General features: G+C 37.9%; 3 protein-coding genes across 3 annotated transcripts; 1 reads left to right on the forward strand and 2 right to left on the reverse strand.

Moving 5' to 3' along the window:
- Nucleotides 1-1,654: 1,654 nt before the first annotated feature.
- Nucleotides 1,655-4,342, forward strand: LOC117626477 (pentatricopeptide repeat-containing protein At4g16390, chloroplastic). The gene has a single exon (XM_034358190.1). The coding sequence runs from the start codon at nucleotides 1,810-1,812 to the stop codon at nucleotides 3,928-3,930; it is 2,121 nt and encodes a 706-aa protein (XP_034214081.1). The 5' UTR covers nucleotides 1,655-1,809; the 3' UTR covers nucleotides 3,931-4,342.
- Nucleotides 4,343-6,022: 1,680 nt separating this feature from the next.
- LOC117625111 (microtubule-associated protein 70-5) lies at nucleotides 6,023-9,695 on the reverse strand. Its single transcript, XM_034356704.1, has 11 exons — nucleotides 9,403-9,695; nucleotides 8,899-8,984; nucleotides 8,732-8,797; nucleotides 8,415-8,585; nucleotides 8,130-8,300; nucleotides 7,884-8,039; nucleotides 7,620-7,766; nucleotides 7,344-7,415; nucleotides 6,659-7,246; nucleotides 6,423-6,571; nucleotides 6,023-6,286 (listed from the first exon to the last, which is right to left on the reverse strand). The coding sequence occupies exons 1-11, from the start codon at nucleotides 9,515-9,517 to the stop codon at nucleotides 6,268-6,270; spliced, it is 1,740 nt and encodes a 579-aa protein (XP_034212595.1). The 5' UTR covers nucleotides 9,518-9,695; the 3' UTR covers nucleotides 6,023-6,267.
- A 9,898-nt stretch (nucleotides 9,696-19,593) lies between these two features.
- Nucleotides 19,594-20,484, reverse strand: LOC117624100 (DNA repair protein XRCC3 homolog). Its single transcript, XM_034355232.1, has one exon. It carries the CDS (start codon nucleotides 20,482-20,484, stop codon nucleotides 19,594-19,596), a length of 891 nt encoding a protein of 296 aa, XP_034211123.1.
- Nucleotides 20,485-23,882: the final 3,398 nt, after the last annotated feature.

Consider the following 23,882-nt stretch of genomic DNA (forward strand, 5'->3'; position numbering starts at 1 on the left):
ATGTTTTCAAATAGTTCATCATTTCTTGCCTTTAATTATATTTTTTATGTTTATAATTTGAATTATCTAGTGGGAAAAAAAAATAAAGTGAAAAAAATTCAAATTAAATGGATTGGTTCTTGGGCCCGATATGGCACGAGCACACGAGCACGCGTACGGCACGAGTCTGGCCCGGCCCGTTTCAATATGGACATGGGCTTTGGGCTGAGCCGGGATCAATGATTTTACTAAATAGGCCGGCACGGCACGGCCTAATAAATTAAATGAGCCGGCCCGGCCCGATATGAAAACGTTAAAAGCACGAGTTTAAATGGGATGGGCCGGCCCGGCACGGCCTGTTTGACACCTCTATTTGAAAGTGAGAATTATAAGGGATCAATTTAGAAATGTATGTAATGCCTTTGTCTGTTAGTTTAACCATGTTAGCTGTCTGTTCAATTGCTCTTCTTGCTATGCTTAAAAAAAGAGAGACAAAAGTCAGCGAAAGCCAAAAACCCCATAATGCTACTAGTCTAAGGCCCAGTTTGGGATTGCTGTCACTTTAAAAAAAAGTTGATTCTGCTGTGCTTTGAAAATAATTAGCTGTAAAGTAAAGCAGCTCCATGTTTGATAAACAATATTTTTAAAGTGTTGTTAGTACAAAAAGCAGTGTCAAAATCAGTTCCATCTAGACATGGTGCCCAACTTGCTTCTCCAAGTGAAGCCCATGTGGGCATGTGGCCTGCTCCTTCCATCTTATCTTCTTCTTGTTATGCCAACCAAAACCAATATAATTTTTATTGGACCAACTTTATACCAAACTAAACAAGTTGAAGCAGAAAAGAAAAAAAGCCTTATTATCACAAAACGTCCCTAAGGTTTATGAAATTATCAGATTACATCCTTAATGTTTTTTTTTGTCATTCGTGGTCCTCAAGGTTAGTATGCATGATCACAAATGGTCCCTACCGTTAGGTTCCGTCAAAAACTCTGTTAGTTTGCTGACGTGGCATATATGTATATCACAAAACATCCTTGAGGTTCACAGACCTATCACAAATGGTCCTTATGAAATTTTTTTAATTTTTTAAATTTAAAATTCATAACATTTTTGTTTTCTTTTTAAAATTTTATGAATTATAATTATTTTAAAATATATATTAAATTTTAAATACATGTGACACTATATTATTGTAGATGTTGGCTCCATATATATGCCACATCAACAAACTAATGAAGTTTTTAAAAAATAATTTAAAATTCATAAAATTTTAAAATGAAAAAAAACTAAAGGTTTAGGGTTCATAAATGGTCCTCAAGATTAAAATCCTTCTATAAATGATTTTTTTCATTTATAAATAATTTTAAAAAGAAAACCAAAATTTTATGAATTTTAAATAAATAAATAAAAAATTCTTAGAGACCATTTGTGATAAGTGTGTAAACCTCAGGGATGTTTTGTGATATATATGTATGCCAAGTCAGCAAACTAACAGAGTTTTTGACAGAACCTAACGGCAGGGACCATTTGTGATTGCACATACTAACCTTGAGGACTATAAGTGACACAAAAAAATATTAAAGATGTAATTTGATAGTTTCGTAATCCTTAGGAACGTTTTGTGATAATAAGCCAAGAAAAAAACATAGAGCAGGTTGGTGAATCAGTCTCTTTAGGTCCCAAACTAAACATGTTCACGGGATACGGATAAGTTTGTTCCCAGTGAAATATTGGAAGCGCCGCATACTTGTTGTAAATAGGAATTCCTCCTATCCTATCTCCTGGAATGCACTACTCACAGACAGTGTGAGCAAAACACAGAGGGATAAATGGCTTATCATTTATGCTCTTCACCCTCTTCTCTCTTCCCTAACCGCCAAACTCCCTCCCATTCTCTCCCTTCCCCAAGAAGTTTCAGACTGGGAAGCTCTGGTCTTCGCACTCTGAAACTCAGTTTTCCTTCACTCCACGCAAGAACCTCTCTTCAAATAAACCATGTTTCTTTACAAGAACCAGTTGCACAAGAAACCCAGACCCCCACCAATGTTCCAGAAGTTGAAAGCCCTCAACGCCAAAATAGAAATTCTGGGTCTTTGTCCAAAAGCTATATCTGGGTCAACCCCAGCAGCCCCAGAGCTTCGCAGCTCAGGCAGAAATCCTACGATTCCAGGTATGCTTCTTTAGTCAAAGTAGCCGAGTATTTGAACTCTTGCAGTCCAAGTGAAAATGATGTTTTTGAAGCTTTAAAGGGTTTAGGTGATAGAATCTTGGAACAAGACGCAGTGGTTGTGCTTAATAATATGGCCAATCCAGAAAATGCGTTGCTTGCGCTCAAGTACTTTCAGCAGAATTTGAAACCAAAGAGGGAGGTGATTCTGTACAATGTCACTTTGAAAGTGTGTAGGAAGGGTAAGGATTTGGATAGGGCAGAGAAGCTGTTTGATGAATTACTCAAGAGAGGTGTTCAACCTGATAATGTTACCTTTTCTACTATGATTGGTTGTGCTAGGATGTCCTCTTTGCCTGATAAGGCTGTGGAGTGGTTTGAGAAGATGCCCAGTTTTGGGTGTAATCCGGATGATGTTACCTATTCGGCTATGATTGACGCCTATGGGCGTTCCGGTAAGGTTGACATGGCTTTCAGTTTGTATGACCGAGCCAGGACATCGAAATGGCGCATTGATCCAGTGACGTTTTCAACATTGATCAAAATTCACGGGCAGTCCGGGAATTTTGATGGGTGCTTGAATGTGTATGAGGAAATGAAAGCTATAGGGGCTAAGCCAAACCTGGTTATTTATAACACTTTGTTGGATGCTATGGGAAGAGCTAAAAGGCCTTGGCAGGCCAAGAAAATTTACCGAGAGATGATCAACAAGGAGTTTTCACCAAATTGGGTAACCTATGCAGCTCTTTTAAGGGCCTATGGTAGAGCACGCTACGGTGATGATGCTCTTAACGTTTATCGAGAGATGAAGGAGAAGGGAATGGAGTTGAATATAATTCTTTATAATACCCTTTTAGCTATGTGTGCTGATGTTGGTTACGCTGACGAAGCTGTTGAGATTTTTAAAGACATGAAGAGTTCCGAAACTTGGAAGCCTGACAGTTGGACATTTTCATCCATGATTACCATATATTCATGTAGCGGGAAAGTCACAGAGGCAGAGACAATGTTAAATGAGATGTTGGAAGCTGGTTTTCAGCCTAATATCTTTATTTTGACATCACTCATCCAATGCTATGGGAAGGCAAAGCGTACAGATGATGTTGTCAGGATATTCAATCAACTCCTAGAATTGGGCATAATGCCAGATGAGCGCTTCTGTGGTTGTCTCCTGAATGTGATGACTCAAACACCGAAGGAAGAACTTTGTAAGCTTGCCAATTGCATTGAGAGGGCTGATGAAAAGCTTGGGTATGTGGTAAGACTTTTGGTAGAGAAGCAAGACAACAGTGATAACTTTAAGAAGGGAGCATCAGAACTTTTTAATTCAATTGGTTCTGATGTAAAGAAGGCTTACTGCAATTGCTTGATTGATCTTTGTGTGAACCTCGATCTCTTGGAGAGAGCCTGTGAGCTACTAGACTTGGGGCTTACACTTCAGATATACATAGGTATACAGTCAAGGTCTCAGACCCAGTGGTCTCTCTATCTCAAGGGTCTGTCTCTTGGGGCAGCTCTGACTGCATTACATGTTTGGATTAATGACTTGTCTCGGGTATTAGAATCTGGTGAGGAGCTTCCGCCATTGCTAGGAATTAATACCGGACATGGGAAACATAAGTATTCAGACAAAGGTCTTGCGAGTGTATTTGAATCACATTTGAAGGAATTAAATGCGCCATTCCATGAGGCCCCAGACAAGGCTGGCTGGTTTTTGACGACAAAGGTTGCAGTCAAGTCATGGTTGGAGTCTAGAAGTTCATCGGAATTAGTTGCTGCTTAGGTGTTGGGCTCTTTAGTTTACTGAGAAAGCTTGTCACACTGATATGTAATGTCAAGAACTGGTATGTGCTGCTTCTCAATTTTCTGTTTATATTGTTTTTGGAATTTCCTCTCTTGGTGTAGAGAACATTTTTGTACCATTAGATCTCAACCATCCATTAGTCTTATAGAATTAATGAAGTTCTCAAAATCCTTGCATCTACTCAGCGGTAATGTACCTATTTATGCGCTTTGATTTTGTTGAGTAACATTATCAGTAAGATCCTGTTAAATCTGGTTGGATGAAGTCTAAGATTTGGAAGTAGTGGAAAAAGACCCGCTTGTATGTTAAGAAAGGTTTCCAAATTCACTTTGATAAATGCCTTTTGGAAGTTATTGTATGTAACATGGGAATAACAGGAGGTACAAAACAAGTGCATTGTTCTGTTGTCTTGTTACCATCCAACCTATTGCACAGGCCAATTGGCACTGTTACCTTAGCTTAGATACTTGCATTCTGGGGCTTAGTTCTTCTATTGTCATTCTTGAGATACAGGGCATGCTATTTGCCTGGGAGATGTAGAAAGTTTGTCCGCTACATCTCTTCTGGTTGAAACTGAGGGGCCAAAGCTATTATAATGCTCTTGGCAGTTGACTCAGGTTTCCTATGTGATTTTAGGCCTCATTGACATTTATTTGGCAGTTGACGGTTAAGTTCAATATTAAACAATAGTTGTAATGCAAGAGGTCGAATCGGCCATGAAAAATATATACGAACAGTCAAATTCCCAATTGCATAACACTAAGCCCCAATATCTGAGGACTAAAGCAACTTAAACGGAAGTATGTTAATACACATAAAAAATTAAAGTAAAACGTGTTTGACTTCATCTGGCAATTCTATATTGGAGTTGACTTTTGACATTGTAATAGAATTATTCCGTTGAGGCTGTGTTACAATTTACAAATACGATGAACCATCCACAGACCATTGACTTGGAGGTATTTATTTAGATGTTATCATAATGCTGGGAGTGCTTGTTAAAGTTATAGACCCACACCACCAGTTGATTTTGCAAAAGAAAATACCAATATCACACATATTGGGAGAGTAAAAGCTTATAAATTAATTAAAGAAAAATGCTTCATGGCTTGCACATCAAACTGCCTCCCACAGTCCCATGTGAAATTATCAAAGCCAAACACTATAAAAACGATGGAGTCTTTGTTCATTTGTATTGCTCTGCGCACCATGGGAAACTGCTTACATGTTCTGTGCCATCCCCCTCGAGAGAAGATTAAAGTAGTAATCTTTAAGGGTGGAGTACGAGAATTCAAAGCCTCGACACCGACCGAAGAAATCACATCTGGCCCTTACATTGGCTATAAGCTGGTACACCACGTCCGGCCGTATACGCCATTGCCACCCAACACCAAGCTAGAACAAGGGGAAGTTTACCATCTTGTGCCAAACCTTGCAAGTCTTGGTAAGCCCTTGGTTCCTTCAAAAATAGTTCACCAAGAAAGCTGCAAGAGACAGAAGATTAAGATTGTGGTGACTAGGGAACAGTTGGAGTTGTTGTTGAAGAGTGCAAACAAGTTCCGGTCGCCTAAAGAAATTGGTGTTCAATTGTCAGGGAGGTCAGGGTTAGAAGGGTCTCCAAAATGGCGGCCTTCTTTGGCCATCATTCCGGAGGTGCACAGTTTTTGAATGGCAGGATTTTCGGTTTTTATATATCTTCCCTTTACTGCCATGGTAATTGTACATTTGAAAGGATATTTAGAGTAGATGTTCTAGGTAACCAGAAGAGGGCATTCATGTTTTAGTATTAATCCTTGTTTTGGTTCCAATTAGTTCCTCATGCAGAAGGTGATTATATCACAATGTGAAGAACTGCTTTACTAGTTGTATTAATGGACAAGTCATCGAATTTCAAGACTACATGTTGTTGCTAATGTGCCATCGTACTGCATTCTTTCTTGTATGATGTGTTGGGATTGGAAAAACCCATTCCTCAATATATGATTCCCATCTTGTTAAAATGCATTCTTCACTTTCATTTCCAATTCATTTGTTTGATGCCATTCCCAAAACTAGTAAGCAGTAAGTACTATTGATTCATAATGACAAACCGTAAAATGTATTGGATTTCATTTATGTAGGTTTCAAGCACAGGGAAACACAAATAATCACCAACCTTAAAAATGTACAAACTCGGCTCCCCTTTTGCATTCAGAACCTTTATTTCAATCAGCTATCTCACTGGTGAAACTGTGCTTTCTATATTTACATATTAAAAAATCACACTGATAAAGAATAAATCTTCAAATGATCTTCAGTTATCTCCAGTGTTAGTTTTCAAGATGCTTTCATTGCCCTGCAGCAATTACATAAGCCATCAAGTTATTGAGAATGTTCAGATGATCAGGGTTTTGAAAAATCATAATGCTAGAATGAAATCTGAAAAAAGAAACAAAAAATGGAATTGAGGCTCTTCAAAATTTGTCACCCACCGTTTAGAGGAGTTTATATTTCTATTCTTTTTGTTATCATCCATTTTGGCCGCTGCAGCTTCTTTATCTCTAGCCGCTGCTTCTCTCTTCATTTTCTTAGACTCTACTTCCATGGCTTTTGACAGTGCATCAACCTTTTTCATCAGCATCTGGAACACAGTCATATCATGCATTCAGTACATTAACGGGGGGATATAGAGGGGGTCGGGGCCGAACAGAGTATCTGTCAGTCTTACCTTTATTTCTTGATCTTTAGCATTCATATCACTCTCTTTGGCTTCACAATGCTTCCTTAGATTTAGGACCTCCTTCTGAAGTCTATCATAGAGAAATCCTGAGACCATATCTTCATTGTCACAGCTGGTACTTATCTTGTTGGGCGAGTCCTCGTTGCCACCGGCTTGAGCTTCAATTTCTGTGGCAACCATTCTATCATCGTTCTTATTAGTATCATTAGTTGCCTTCATTTCTGTGTTCTCCTTTTCACCAATATCAACAACTTTACTTCGAGATGCCCATAAACTTTTTTTCAACATAAGTTCTCCAGAACCATATTTCTTTCTGAGGCTATTTGATCTTTTTAGCTGTCCAGCTGCATTGCCTGCTTCGTTGTCTGAATTTGGCTGTTGCACTGGAGAGCTTCTAGCAATGGTAGAAGCTCTTGGCTGTGACGTCGATCTCTTTCCTAATCCACCATTGCTTTTCAGAAATCCTAAGAAGTTACTAGATTTTTCTGCTTTTGGGGAAACACATAAATGAGGATTGAAGCTTGAAACATGCTTTAGCCCTTCTTCTAGTGTCTTCAGCCTCAACTTCAACTTTTCCTGATTGAAAAAAATTAGTTAAGAAGATTACTCAGTTGAATAAAAAGCAAAGGATTCGGATGGAGAGACAGGAAGATTGCAAGTATTATGTATTCACCTTGAGTTGTGCTTCAGCCTTAGCTGTTCTATCTGAAATAGCCAGCTTCTCTCTCAACCGTTGCATGTCTGCCTGCATATGCAAAAGAATAATGTCCATAAAAAGTTGCACATTCCATTTTCTCATTCATATCCCTGGTAGTAGCATGAGTTGACAAGGAAAATCGTGTACCCTCATTGGTAGAAAGGGTGAAGGGTATGATTGGATTAGAAACATTGCGGATTATAAAAAAAGGTTTATTTGGAATTTTCATTTTATTTCCTGGGCAAGAAATACCTGCATTAGTCTTCTCTCTTCCAGCCACTGTTTAACGGGCATAACTTTGTCATTTTCATCCTTCCACTCATTTGCAATCACAGTTGCTACCCGGTTTGCTGAAACTTTAACTCTTGCCAGCTCTCTTTCCAGACTTCTCTTCTCCTCCTGTGAAATTGGAGGAAACCATGGTTATGGTTAGTTCTCAAAGACCAAAATCGTCACAGCAGTAAATATGTTTTGTTCTTTTTCCTGCAAATCATCATATGTAACCATGAAACATACATGCAATTCTTCTATCTGTCGTTTGTAGTCACGGATAGCATTGGCTGCAGCCCCACCAGCTAAGATGGCCTCCTCAAGTTCCTGAATGGTTTGGCTAAGCTTTTCAACCTCTAAAACCTTCTGGCGGTTTGTTTTCTCTAGGATTCTGTTTTCCTCCTGCATATCATACGGTATATTAATTGGGTTGAATACTCATACTTGATTTTGTTCAACAAATGAAATAGGATCTGGTGCGGAAAGGCATGCCTGGCAGATCTCAATCTGTCTCTTCAATTCGACGTTGTGGTTTTGAACCTCTTCAACTATTAGAGCCCTTTCTAGTGCACTTCGGAGTATCCTTTCTGCTTCAAGAAGAGCAGACTCTTTTGACTTGGTGAGACGTTGCAAAGCCTTGTTATCCTCCTGAAGCGCTGCAATCTGAAAAATGGCCATAAGGGGAGTAAAAATCTTTCCAGAGTGTGCCATCAAATTAATTGAGGCCTCATGCTCGTATATATAATTCATTGGTTTTGTAGGTGGAAATTTGTTTACCTCATTCTTATGCATTTTGATTTCAGCCTCAAGAGGAGCGACGACAGACTCGATAGAAGGAGATTCGTCATCCTTTCGATTTGCATGTACCCTTCTAACAGTTGCTTCTGCAGCGTATTGTGCAGCCAATGCATCTCTCTTGTCATCTGTTAGTTTCTTGATTTCAAGATTCTGCATTTTTTCGTATTTGGTTTTGGACATGAGCATCACAAAGTATCTTTTGATTAGTGACAGACAGAAGTTGATGAATATGATACGACAGCCATATAACTAAGGATACCCAAAAATCTCAAGAACCAAACCAAACACACACCAACCTTATGCTCCAAAAGACTTTCAGTGACCCTGTGTTTCTCGTCCAATTTCTGTACTTCATTTATGAGCTGGAAAATGTAGTAACAAAATGAATATAAATAAATATTCAATCCACTACTCATGACATGAAATTACAAGTCCATAAATAAGTTGTTCAGCACGTAGGTACCTCTTCTACAGCCTTATCCTTTAGAACTTCACAAGCTCTCAGAGCCTTGATCTCACCCTGAGCAATCCCTAATTCCCGACTCTTTTCTGCAACAATTGATTTTGAAAAAAACTACCATTATATCTTTGAAGATATCAAGGCTACTTGCTATGAGGAAGAAACAATCATATACCTACTTGCTTCATGGTCATTTATTTAAAATAATAACAACAGAAAACAGAACAGCCAAAACACTGAATGGTCTTACTTAACCATAAAATCTTCAAAGATAAGGAAAACTCTCAAGCCATGTCCTCATTATTATTACTGAGATAAGGAAAATACTATTACTTCTAATAAAACCAAATGCTCCTATATATTGAACTCAACTCTGTAGCATTCAGCATCACAAAAACCAGTGAAAAATGCAGAAACGAAATTAACACTATCGGAAAGAGGTGCATGTGTGTGTGTGTGTGAGAGAGAGAGAGAGAGAGAGAGAGAGAGAGAGAGAGAGAGAGGGACCTGTGAGTAGGTTGTGCATACGGTTGAGCTCTAACACAACAGGGTCTGGATGGACAAGGGAGAGGTCCTCTCCCCCAACCCGTTCAACTCCAAGTTGTTCTTCATGACACACCATTCCCTCTGGTTTGTTTATGTTTTGGAACTTTGGAGATTAAAAGATAGAGAAAGAGCTATAATTTGAAAAGCTAAATTGGGATTCAATGGGAATTGGAATGTGGGGTTTTAATAAGGATTGGTGTGTGTGAGTTTTAAGGAATTGACCGTAAAGAGTGGGATGGATGATGAGAGATGGACTTCCCTTTCCTTGCTGTGGGTGTGTGTGAGTGTGTGAGTGTGTGAGTGTGATACAAATTTTGAGAAACCATAAATCTTAGGCCGGCCAAACCGGCTTCTTCAACTCCCCTTCTTCTTCCCTCCTAATTTTGACAGTAACGGTTACTTTGATTTTAAAACTATCTCCATAGTCTATCTTTTGCTCTAAAACTAAATTTAAGGGATTTCTTTGTTTCAAACGTCATTATGATTGATTTGATTTCCAAAGTTGTCAAAACAACATTATCTCCTCAGGCAAGGCTCAAGTTGTCAAAATAAAATTATAAAGTCATTTTTTTCCAACTGTTGTGATTTCTGATTGATGGTGAGTGCAAATTCACATAGTCGTTTTTTTAATCCATTTGTTTTTCCTACTACGTACCTAATCTATGATTATAATTACATTTTGGACCATTTAAGGATTATTGTTTCTAGATAGATAATATATGTAGCACAAAAGAGCCAAACGTTTCTCTTGTTTATTCTTTTGAAACATCAACAACGCCCAACACCAAGTCATTAACCACATAAATTAAATTAAATTAGAGAAGGAAAAACAGAGGAAGTATTCTATCTATCTATCTATCTATCTATCTGTGAGATTAACTGGGATTTTGTTGTTGTTGTCGTCATAAAGCATCACCTATAATCTTGGTGACAGATGGCAGTTTCCATTGGATTGGTTGTGTGGACAGTGGAAGAAAGAATATAAATAATTTCTCCTTTGCAAATGATAATAAGTAAGGAATATTATTATTAGCTAGGGTTGTCATGATCTGGATTCTGGATGCATATTATTATTGATGAAAGGAATTTGGAAAGGAAAGCTCTTGTTTTGGAGTAATTAAATTGCTTAAGCGCAAAAACTTGCTTAAACCTTGCCACTTTTCATTATCATTAGACAGACAGACGTCACATAGCTTAAGCTTAGGGTTCGGCTTAGGGAGAGAGAGAGACTCACTCAAATCAAATGAACAAGTTAACGCGTTGTTAATGAAAGTGAAAGGGACCAACTAAAGTGGCTTCAAAGAACAAACAAATTCTCATTCATATACAGAAAACAGAAACAGAAACAGAAACAGAGAGAAAAATCACATCTTTGCTTAGAAGTATGATGGAATTTAATATGAGACTCAGACTCAGACTGAGACTGAGACAGAGCCATATGGCAGGGCAAACTAAGTTGGATTGGAGCACTTTTTTTGGGTTTGGCCAGGCAACAAAGGGAAAACTCCATCTGTCCACTCCACGAGGACCTCCACCAACACCAAATCCTAATACAACAAAATAACTCAGTTATATATATTATCTTATGTGAATCATTTTTCAATTGATTTCTTTCTAACTGAGAAGTGACTATGTTTAGCTTTCGAAAGTGATATGAACAAGTGCGATCAAGCTAAGCATTGAGGGGTTCTCTTTGTCGTGTCTTGTGTTCCTTTTTATTGGTTGGACTTTGGAGTAGGTAGATTAATATTCTCAAAAGGGATTTAAACTTATTTTTATTTTCTTAATTAAATGTGGACTTGTGTTCCTTTTTCCTTATGAATTTAGATAAGAATCAATACAGTTGTTATTTTTGTCCTTTATCGTGAATACAATATCATCAAGTGTGCCAAACAAAGCAATTTTGATCATATAAAATTGTTGGGTCGGACTTGTGATATTGCAGATCCAATTTCGGATTCACATATAAACAAAGCCCATATAAAATGTATACCCACCTCGTCTCGTCTCGTCTCATCTGACCTCAAATAAAGGGCAATGTTGTGCTGGCGATTCATGTGAATTACTTTTCATCCAATCTGCGCAGCAATTGTTTTGGAATGAATTGGATTAAATCGACGGCTCACAAGTAGACCTGTCAATGCTCGGATTTTGACCAAAATTCTATCTGAATTAGATGTAATTAATAGAAGATGGATCTAGTTGTGGCGTAATCTGATTATACAATTATGTTCTAAATTCATTAATTCATAAAATTAACAGAACAAATATGAATTTGACCTAATTCCAACCGATTTGATATAATTTTTACTTACTAAATATATAAATGCACTTGTTATTGATATAAATAATTTATTAATTTTTTAGCTCAATGTTTAATATAGCTCAATGTTTTATATATTAAACATTAAGCCGAATTGGTATTCAAATCCCTTAAGCCCAAGTTAACTAACCCAACTTCACATCTAAGGCTAAAGCTAACCCACCCTACCTCTCTCCCACTCAAAACCTACCACTCTCACACATTAAAGCAGCCGCATCCTTTTATTTTTGGTCAGCATCTCTTGTTCCTGTTCTTCTTCTTCTCTCTTATTCTCTCATTTCTCTCTTTTTTTGGGTCGAATTCTCATTTCTCTCTCGCCTCACTCAACTACAGAATCCATCTGCACTCACCCAAACGCAAACCCCATCCCCACCCCACCCCACCTAACCTACAGATTGACTGCTGCAATTTTGAGTTTTTCTGGCACGCAAGACACCCTACCAAACCAAATAGAAAATGATGCAAAAGAAATTAGTCCCTCTGATCTTTTCTTGATGTTTATCAACACGTTCGTCTTGTAGGATGGATGAACGGGTTGAGAACATGAAGAATGATCAGAGATGAAATAGACCAATTTGGGTTCCTGGCCGTCATGGCATTATCATGTCCCCGTATGTAGTCACTTAAGTAAATCAGCTTTATCATTAGATTTACTTGCTGTAGTTAATTTGTTTAGCCTCTGCCTGCCGGAGTTGATCGAGAGCCTTGATATCCACCGTATTTGTTAAGTACCTCTTCTTAGCAAAGGAAATTTGAAAAGTCTTAACTATGAAATCCGCAGAACGGGCTATAATCATTATGTAGTTCAAGCTTCAAGGTGCTATGTGGACTTTTTGTTTATGAATCCCTCTCTTTTCATACTTGTCATCTAAGTCACCAATGCTATTGACTGCAATACATAAGAATGAATACATAAAAGTCACCAATGCGTTTCATTTTAAATTTCTTTCTTTTCTTAATAAACAAAAAGCAATCAACTTAGCCAACCTATTTGTTTATATAATCTTTTCATGAAACCCATAACCACAAAGGAGAAAAACAAAGATGCCATTCCTTTCCTTAGTAATCATCATTCCATGCGAAAAGTAGCTACATACTTGAAAAGGGACAAAGTAACCGACCAAACAAAGAAATGAACAAGGAATCTATCTATGTTAAAATAATGGTTTTGAGAGATACAACCATATGGTTCATATTTTTCAACAAGAACCTAAAGAGAGCAGATACAACCATAATCTCTCTCTCTCTCTCTCTCTCTCTCTCTCTCTCTCTCTAGAGTTGAGAGTTGAGAGTTGAGAGTTGTGATTGTACGTGAGAAGAAAGCAAGCCATTGCCATGGATGATATCTCACCACAGCTTTTCAAGTACAGATATCATTTTGGCATAGCAATCTTCGTTTCATTAATATTTTCCTTGTTTCTGTATGCAGCCCCTCGGCTTCTATCCATTTTAGGTTACTTTTGGCCTCTCTTTGCCTCCACAACTCTGTTCTTGGTGGCAGTAATCGCCTTTGGTGGTGTTTCTCAGCTGTCAACAGAAACACACGGTGAAACACAAGGTCAAGGAATCATTGATTATGTTGCTGGCAAGCCAGACTACGCAAACTAGTTTCTAAGTTTAAATTTGTGATAAGCAGCCACAGACAGACTGTTCTAGTATCCATTGAGCAATGTGAATCCCTTCTGTATTCATACCAGTGCATGTATATAACAGTATATAGAATGTATAATTAAATTTCAAAGGCAACTAAAATGTAAATTCAGGAAATAATACTTGCAAATTGCAAGGGAGTTGGGTTGTACTTTTATTTATTTTCTCTACTTTTGTTGAAATATGTGTGTTAGGTTCACTTTGTCTATAACGAAACAAAAAATTAATGAAATGTTGTGCGATTTTTTAATTTTCCGTAAAATTACGAATTTGTCCTTCATCTAACGGAAATTTAGATGAAATCCTTAAGAATCTTACAGTAGGCCCTAAAGTGGCTATTTTAAAAAAAAATGTGGGTCCTTAATTTACTGAAAATTGATTGGGGGGTAAATTGACAATAGTGAAATAGTTCAGGGGCAAAACTGTATAAAACCCTATTTCTGAATTTTCAGACTTACGGATATAAATACTAGACATTGTGTTGTGTTGGAATTTAACAAATACTAGGCTCGAACTTACGGATGTCTGTGGTTCGGCTCATGAACATTATCTTTATGCTATACTGTAATGGTTTTGGCTAAATTTGTTTTTATTTATTTTCTAGTTTTTTGACCGGTGTTTTTGCTCGACTTTGTTTGTATTGTTCTCTATCCCTTGCAATAAATTGCAATTTCGACCCAAAAAAAAAACTCGAACTGAGACATGGATTTTCTTCACTTGTTTATATAATCTTTAATTTATTTTATTATATGTTTCTGTTAAACTGAGTCAAAGCTCAGCTTCTTCTACGAAATTAATTATATGGCAAGCTAGCGGGCATTGGCACAATTGGCATTCATTCTGTAGAACACAATTGAGTCGGAATAGAATCTGAGCTGAAAAGTGTCATAAAATACTAATAGTCGCAAGGCTCAATCGGTTCGGTTCCATCAAGTTATTCAAAATGTGCATGCTATTGAAAATAAGACGCATAAAAGAAGTGCCAGAGGATGAATTCATGTCAACAAAATAGAACCATATTTAAGGACCCATAAGATGAGATAATGTAGCATTTCTTAATTTATTCTTCTTTTTTAATTTTCTACAGAATATATTTCTCATATTAAGGACAATACAAAACAACTAAGGCCATCCGGGGTTCTAAAAATGGCGAATAGAGTCCTAGGCTATAAAAGTATCTCCCCCATGAGGGGCTGTATGTTTACACAATGCAAGTTTTATTTATTTATTTTTGTTTCAATATTTAAACAAAAAAGAATGGATGATATTATAAAAACAAGGGTTTTCAATGGTGTTTGAATTTTGACCCAATTCGCATTTTGGTCCATCAATTTTCAAAATCGTTCCCATGGTCCTTTAACTTTAGTTTTGTTAGCATAAATGGTCATGCCGTCAGTTTTGTTAACTTTTTTTGTTAAATGCATGGGCAAAATGGTATATTGTATTCTTTTTAATTTTCACAATCTGAATATTCCACCAAAACCAACAAAGTCATGGATAACCTCCACCCGATATCGAGCCAATTAACCCACCACCCCATTAACAACTGATGGAGCTCCCACAACCCCCACCCCGACCCAAACTATACCCACCTTTCCTGCGATGGCAAGGATATGAAGAAGATTTTTTAGTTTTTATTTTTATTTTTTGGGTTAAAGGGATATTCTTATGGTGGAAATTAAAAATATAAAAATACCATTGTGCTTATGCATTTAACAAAAAAAGATAACAAAATTGACGGCATGCCTATTTGTCCTAACGAAAGTGAAGTTGAAGGACCACATGAACGAGTTTGAGAATTGAAGAACCAAAATGCGAATTAGATCAAAATGTAGAAACCATTAGACCTAAAAACAACATGTTATTTCATAGACTAAATGACGAACCAACAAACAACCACATATTTGGATAGACATAAATGACAAACCCACAACCACATATCTTGTAAGTTCAAGTACGTCATATTTTAGTAATTTTACGAGAGGAAACCAAAAATACCAACTAGATTTTTTATATTTTATATTTTATAAAAGATGGTGAGAAAATAATAAGAGTCGTGTGTAAAAATAACACACTCCAGGACCAAAAAAACAAGGCTTATTTATGCATATGCCATCTGTGCTTTCAAAATAGTCTCAGATTACCACATGTTATTTGAAATGTCTCAATATACCACATATACTTTCAATAAGTGTCTCACGTGCTATTCCGTCAGATTTCCCAAATCTGAAATCCCTAAATCAAATTCCTATTTTTCTCCCAAATCTGAAATTCCCTCAACCTAACCTTCTTCTCCCAAATTCCCCATTTTCTCAACTTGACTAACCATTCTTTTTCCTTGTTAAGAGATTGAAAAGAAGTAGGGACCATATCAGCTAACGAAACTTCTCTTAAATCTGACGGAATAGCTAATGTGAGACACTTATTGAAAGTATAGGTGGTATATTGAGACATTTCAAAGAACATTTGGTAATCTGAGATTATTTTGAAAGTACAAGGGGCATATCCATAAATAAGCCAAAAACAAACAAATAAATGGGAAATAGCCCAAAATGCCACCATTTTCATAATTCTAACTGAAAATACCACCCTTTTTAAAAAAATTTGGAACTATCACCTATAAATATAAAATTATTGTACCTTTATTGCTGATTTTTCACAAGTTCAGAAATTTGGTCTGTTCTCTTAGGTCACACAGCTCTCTCTCTCTGGCACAACTCTCTTTCTCTTTGGTAGCTGTCTATCACAGCTCTCTGGGTCTGTCTTGGCTCTCTCTATCTTGGCTCTCTCTCTCTCTAGCACAACTCTCTGTTTCTGTCTTTGCTCTCTTTCTCATACCGCAGCCGCTCTTTCTCCCCTACTCGATCTGTGCTCTTTGTTTGGAATCGCGAACCCTTCCCTTCAGCAATGTCTTCTGAATAGCTGCTTGCAACGTTGAATCTGTAGTGGATTGCCGACCCCGAAAAGGTATTGTTCATGGTTATTTTGTTAATATCAGTGGGATTATGTGAAATGAGTTATAGTTTGATTGTTTGGGTTTGTGTTAAATTCGTTTTGGCTTTAATGTCTTTGGGTTAGGTTTTGTTGAATATTCATGCTCATTCATCTGGGTTTGTACCAATTCCATTTAGATTGGTCTGGATATGTGAATCTTCAAACTTGGGATTTTCGATTTGATGTAGTAGATCTGTATAGTGAGATTCTGATGTGTTACCAGTGTACAGTGGTTGTGTTCCTCTTATTTTACAGTCGTAGTGCTGTTATATTGCTAGTATAGTGCCTCTATATTGCTGCTATATTGCTGCTATATTGCGGTTATATTGTGGTTATATTGCTATTCTATTGTATGTTTATTGTGGTTATATTATTGTGTGAATGAAATGTTGTTTTGTCATGGTCAGAAATGGAGACAATTGTTATTCTCGTGTGCTACAATGGAAAATGGGTCACCTCGAAGAAGATGTGCAAATACGAAGGGGGTGACTCAAAAGGCTTAATAGTTCCACGGACCATCAAATTTGCTGAACTGTTGGACCGTGTGCATCAGATTGGTAATACAAACATCAGGGAAGACAAGATTTGCTTAAAATTCTCAGTTTTGGTGGCCTCGAATGAGTGGAAGCACATAAAGATTGAGGACGATGATGATGTCAATTTTTTTATGAAGTACAATTCCGAGGTAACACCTTCAAAACTAGCTCCCTTACTCGTGAGTATAGAAGATAAAGGACTGACAAATGATGTAGTTCATAGTATGCATATCACGACAGATAGTAGTCGGATGGGTCATTCTTCAGTTGCCATTGTTGAAAGCAATGAAGTAACTTGGAATAATACAAATGTCACTGATTTGGGAGGTGAAGTAGGGACAGATTTTATGGATATGATTGATTTTAGCGAGGTGGAGGAGATGCATGGTGGTGATAATGGTACTGAAAGAAATGAAGTGTCAGTGTACTCTGCCCCCCCTAATTTGGGGTGCTTGAACACAGCTGCCCAGTTGCCAAAAATGCGTTTAGGAGGAGAATCTGAACCCACTCGTCAACATTATTGGAGTCAAATGGGTGAAAAAAAATCGGTATAATGCAGTCGGTGTAAAAGATGAAGAAGCATATTTGGACAGCGGGTTTTCACGAAGCGATTGGAATCCGAAAATTACAGTTGGGCAAATTTTCTCTAGTAAGAAAACATTGTTGACGGAGTTACGGTTGACGGCATTAAGAGGCCACTTTGAATTTAAGGTGCAATTCTCTTGCACTAAGAGGTTGCTTGTGGTTTGTTCTCAACGTCCATGCCCATGGCGGGTCCAAGCATCGAGAATTGGAGAATACAGCTTCATGATTGTGAGGTGTACAACTGTCCATGAATGTGATTTGAGGTTTGTAAGTGACAAGCATCGTCAAGCAACCGCAGCACTTGTAGCCAGTTCACTTAAAAGGAAGTTGAAGGATTGTCGGACAATATACACACCAAGTGACATTATGAGAGATGTGAAACACAACTTTGGTTGCACCATCCATTATTCGAAAGCTTGGAAAGCAAGGGAGTTAGCTCTATTGTCCATTAGAGGATCAACGGAGGAGGCATATTATATCCTTCCAGCTTATTGCTATGAATTGGAGCGTACGAATCCCGGCACAAAAACAGACATCCGAACTGATGAGAACAATCACTTTGTGTATTTATTTATGGCGGTTGGCGCATGTATTAGAGGGTTCCGTTCTTCCATGCGCCCAGTTATAGCCGTGGATGCCACTCATTTAAAATCCAAGTACAAGGGTGTTATGTTTGTAGCAAATGCATTCGATGGTAATCGAAATATATATCCTCTTGCTTTTGGGATCGGGGATTTGGAGACGGATGCATCATGGCATTGGTTTTTCACTAAACTTCATGAAGCCATTGGTGAGTGTCCCAATCTTGTTATTATTTCTGATCGCAATGTTAGCATAGAGAATGTGTGGAACAAAATTTTTCCAACTGCACAACATGGCATATGCTTTTATCATATGAAGGGGAACATGAAACGCACTTTCAAGTTGAAAAAGCGTGATCACATACTTATGCACTTTGAGAAGGCTGCGAAATCTTATTCCATTGCTGAATTTGATGGTCATTTTCGCAAGATCAAGCGAAAGGAACATGTTGCTCAATATCTTGAAGAGGCAGGGTTACATAAGTGGTCTAGAGCTCACATGGATGGACGCCGCTACAATGTAATGACAACAAATATTACGGAGTCAATCAACTCAGTCCTTAGGTTTGCAAGAATGCTGCCAGTGGTTCATTTGATAGGGGAAATTGTTAATCTCCTTGTGAAATGGTTCACCGAACGTCGTGAGTTGGCTTTGAATTGCACAACAACATTGTGCCCCAATTTTGGAGAGAAGAAGTTGAGGAACAGGTTGGAGGATGCTGCAAGGATGAATGTGGTTAAAGTTAATAATGCACAGTATAATGTTTTGGACGGTAATATGGACGGCCTCGTAGATTTGACGAACAACAGTTGTAGTTGTAGAAAGTTTCAGCTTGAGCAGCTACCTTGCAAGCATGTAGTTGCAGTTTGCCGCTTCTTGAAAGTAAGTGTATATGCAAAGGCTTCTCGGTATTACACTCGAAAAACCTGGATGGATGCTTATTCGGATAGCATCTACCCGGTACAACCTCACGGAATGTGGGATACTCCTGAAGATGTTCGAAGTCGAGTTGTGCTGCCTCCCATGGCAAGGGTCATGCCAGGCAGACGAAAGAAGTTAAGAATTCCCTCGCAAGGAGAGGGCAGCATTAGAAGAAAGTGCTCAAGGTGCGGTTCCGCAGGCCACAATAAAAGCACCTGTAAAAACAATATTCCATTGCGCAATGTATCTTAGACAATAAGATTTGTGTTGCTTTGGTAGGTCATGTGAACTCAACTTTTATTTGTGGTGGGTTTGGTGTTATGTTGAATGGGAATTCTTTTAAATTTGCATTATTTGGGTTGCATTGCTACAGCATGCTGATTTGGGTTGCATTGCTACAGCATGCTGTATTGCTGACAGATTGCCATTATATTGACCTTTTATTGTACTGGTATTGCTTTCTGATTGCAATTATAATTTGAGTGCGAAATTAAAGGGACTGGAATGTAATTCCAAATGGATCCAAAACATTAAAGTTCTTAGAATTCCTATATTACACAGTTACTGTGATACTCCGACTATACCTTTTTTTTTTATCACAAATTCGGCCGATGCATAGGCCAGATGTGGGGCAAATACAAGGTGAAATGTCCTATGTGTTTGACTACATATACTTGTTGAAGGAGCATTACGAATGTCAACCTCAATAGATTGCTCATGTCTTGCCAAGAACACTCTTGAATTTATGCAATGTGCCCAAGCCAGTCCCAAAGCTGGACTCACCCGTCTGCCTGATGTGTCCAGGGACTCCAAGTTCCCCAACCTCACCCCATTCACTCCATGATGTGGCCCAATAAAATCCACCACTTGGTTGGTGACAACCACAGCCAACCCATACTTATTTGCTAAACCCTTCAATGTCCCAGATATGTTGAAGAACATTTCAGACCGCCGTTTCAAATCTGCCGGTGTTGTCTGATACTGTGATCGGAACAATGCAGCAATGGAATCAATGACAATGAGTTTCACAGGTAGGCGGGTGTGATCAATGGCAATAAATGCTTCTATGTCTCCAAGGACATGGATGAGTTCTTGAGCATCATGAACACCATGAACACCATGAACATATATGTCTTCCAATGGCTCCAACCTTAATAAGTTGGGGTATGATGCATGATAAAGGTTGCCTAGTTGTTGCAATCGACGAAATGGGAAGCTGAATTCTGTGAATATGTAGATGGAGGAGCCCCCTAGTCCACCATGTGAGGGTGGGAGCTGAGCTCGTACCGTAAGTTGGAGACAAAGCTGCGTCTTCCCAGAACCACTCTCCCCTACTAATTCTGTTATGGAGTTGCAGGCTATCCCACCCCCCAAGCAGTGATCTAGTATTGGGCATCCAATGGATAATTTAGGGGTTGAAAGAGGAAGGAGCATGAGGTTTTGGGGTGTCATGTTTGTGTCATTTAGGGGGGGATGTGATGGTGCTACAAGGCATGCATTATATATATATATATATAGAGTTCATTTTGAAGGTCTGTACTGTAGGCCATCTATCTTTTAAGGAATGTTTAATTCATCCTTTTTCCAGGTTGTAATTACTTTTTTGTTTATTTATTAGTATATTTTTGGACCATATAATTTAAACCATATTCTGATGCAGTACGTCCTCTAATAGGATCATATTGTAACTCTATCACTACTCTATTGTCACTGATATTGACATAATATTGCCACTATCCGCATGTTTATTGCATATATATTGCCGCTATATCGCCACAGAACTGGAGACCGATAAACTGTATACGCAGAAATAGAAAATGAGGCTTCATCATTCCATAAAATCCTATTTCCAAACTTACATAATACAACAACAGGCCACCCCATCGTTACATAATACAAAAGTACGCCACCTCATAGTTCCATTTCCCTACAAAATGAGGCTTCATCATTCCATACATTCCTATTTCCAAACTTACATAATACAACAACAGGCCACCCTATCGTTACATAATACAAAAATACGCCACCTCATAGTTCCATTTCCCTGCTGTTGATAAATTCGAAGTTGCATACTCTTCAAGTGCGGTGACCGCGACCCATGAAATTCATGACCCCGGCCACAGTGATATTGGCCCAGTTTCCTGCCGGATCCACAATTATTGCAAATTTATGAAATAGTTCGAATCCCCTTTCCACTTGTTCTTGCTTCAACTTGGCCATTGCTTCTGATTCCTTGAATACCATAATTGCAGTGGCAGGGGCAAGTTCAATTTTTTCTTTCATTCTCTTTATATGTAGGAGATGCATGCGCGCATGATAACGACAGCGAATTGTGCGGTTTTTTATGACACCCCATCTAGCTTGGCCCTCCACAATTTTTGAAACTATGTCTGCATGAAGATTTTTCCAAAACATGGTATTGCGTTGACATTGCTGTATGCCATGCCCAAGTCTGCAGGGAGTGAATTCGGTGACTTGGCTTCTGTTTCAGTCTCCCCTCCTTCAGTAATTGAAATCGTTGGGTTTGGTGTGAGGTTATGGGCCATGGTCTTTGATATTTATTGTTGGCTGCTGTACAACTTAATTGGAACAACAGGGGACTAAATGCGATGTGAGTTAAATCTGTGGGGAAGGTAGTGGCTGTAAGCAGCAGTTAATGTGATGGAAGTTTTCATTTCAAACAGTGGGTTGATTAATATACCTGCAAATTTTAATGACCAAACCAGTAAGTGAGAGAGTTATTGGCGGGAGGGATTAGGGGGAGTAATTGGCGGGAGGGATTGGCGGGAGTGTTAGGCGGGATAGTATTGGGCGGGATAGTATGGGCGGGAGTTATTACCCAGGTTGACTTTATGCCTTTTTGTAATATATGGAAAAGTTGGACGTTCCCAACTTGGTCATTTTCCCATTATGTCATTGAAATAAGGGAGTTGCCTATTTGCCAAATTCACCAACTCATTCGAATTGACCAATAATGGTTATTGTCTTATTTCTCATTTCACCAATCTCAATTCGTTTCCATTTTGCCATTTTTCATATTTTTCCTATTTTCCATGTGTCATCCAATTTTCCTATTTTTCCAATTTTTCAATTTTTCATTATTTTTTCCTATTCCCTATTTTCGTATTGTGCAATTTCCCAAGTTTCCTTTTGTTCTATTTCCAGTTTTCCAATTTTTCAATGTTCCCATTTTCCCATTATGTACTTAAAAAAAGTTGCCTACTTTGCCTAATTCAGAAAGTAATTAAAATTGTCCAATATGGTAATTGTCTTATTTCCCATTTCCACAATTTCAATTCGTTTCCAGTTTTCTTATTTTCCATGTGTCCCTGTTTCCTATTTCCATTTTTCAAAATTTAAGTTTTTGTCCAATTATCCAATTTTTTTTTTTTTCCAATTGGACTATTTTCTAAGTTTCCTTTTTTTCCTATTTCAAATTTTTCATTTTGCTAACTGTCCTTTTGTTCAATTTCCAATTTTGCTATTTTCCAAGTTGCCTTATTTCCTATTTTTCAATTATCCAGTTCTCCAATATTCCAAATTTTCCAATTTTCCAATTTTCAATTTCCCAATTTGCGTATTTGCCTATTTTCCAAGTGTCCTTTTTTCTTATTTCCTATTTCAAATTTTCAATTTTCATGTTTTCAGAGTTTCCTTTTTTTCCTATTTCCTATTTTCCTATTTTCCAAGTTTCCTTTTGTCCAATTTCAAATTTTCCAATTTTCCAAGTTGCTTTCTTTTCCAATTTCCAATTTCCAAATTTCCTATTTTCCAAGTGTCCTTTTTTCCTTTTTCCAATTTTCCAACTGTCATTTGATCCTATTGCCTAGTTTCCTGTTTCCAATTTTTCCTTATTTCCTATTTCCAATTTTCCAACTTTCCATTTTTTCGTATTTCCGATTTTCCAATTTTCCTTTTCTTCAATTTCCAATTTTCCAAGTTTCCTTATTTCCCATATCCAAGTTTTAAGTTGTCACTTTTCCAAATTTCCAATTTTCGTGTTTTGCTATTTTCCTATTTTCCAATTTTGTGTTCTGAAAATCGCAATAAATGCTTACTTACATAGTCCTATTTTTGGTTCCAATCCACAATTTCCTATTTCCCATTAAGGTTTCCTTTTTTGTCGTTTGGAAGCCAATTTTATTGTTCTTAATGTCATGTTGTCCTGTTGTAACTTACAGCCAAGGAGTTAATGGTGTAGTTTTGAATCCCATCAATTTAATGCACCAACACAAAACCCAATTTACCTCATATAAGTTCGTACATATAACTCAACCTTCCTATATAGAACTGCAACAGAGGCACCTTCTTAACGGGAAAGGTAATTAGTCTTACTGAAAGGCAATATTCTCCACTCAACCTAACCATATAGTCGTTTACAACTGGAGACTGAATGTACCTCTATTTGTTTTGTTGCAGGCAACAGCTGTGAATTGTCCCCAGTACTACTTCAACATGTCCGATGTATGCCCTCCTAACGAGCATGTCAGTTACCCGGGGGACCAGCCCTGGCATGTGCCATTCCCATCTCCACCTCGGACTCCCAATCATGATCCCACTTCATCTGGAAGTGAGGCTGAGACTCATGATCCGCTTGACAAAATCTCTGCCGTCAAGCACCACCTCCAATATATGTCAAAGGCAACGGATTGGTGGGAGAGTAAGTGTGATATTCATGGCCAAGTTATGGGAAACTTGGCCAACAAGTTGAACAAAGCATACGCTGGAGAGGTGAAGCAAGCTCTTAAAGCAAAAAGTCGGAGCAAAGAGTTAGAGTCCTTGAAGTTGAAATTGGAAGACACAAAGAAAAATGCCCTCGAAACATTCACACAATCTGAAGAATATAACCA

The sequence above is a fragment of the Prunus dulcis genome, chromosome 4, assembly GCF_902201215.1.
Source record: "Prunus dulcis chromosome 4, ALMONDv2, whole genome shotgun sequence".
Classification (NCBI taxonomy): domain Eukaryota; kingdom Viridiplantae; phylum Streptophyta; class Magnoliopsida; order Rosales; family Rosaceae; genus Prunus; species Prunus dulcis.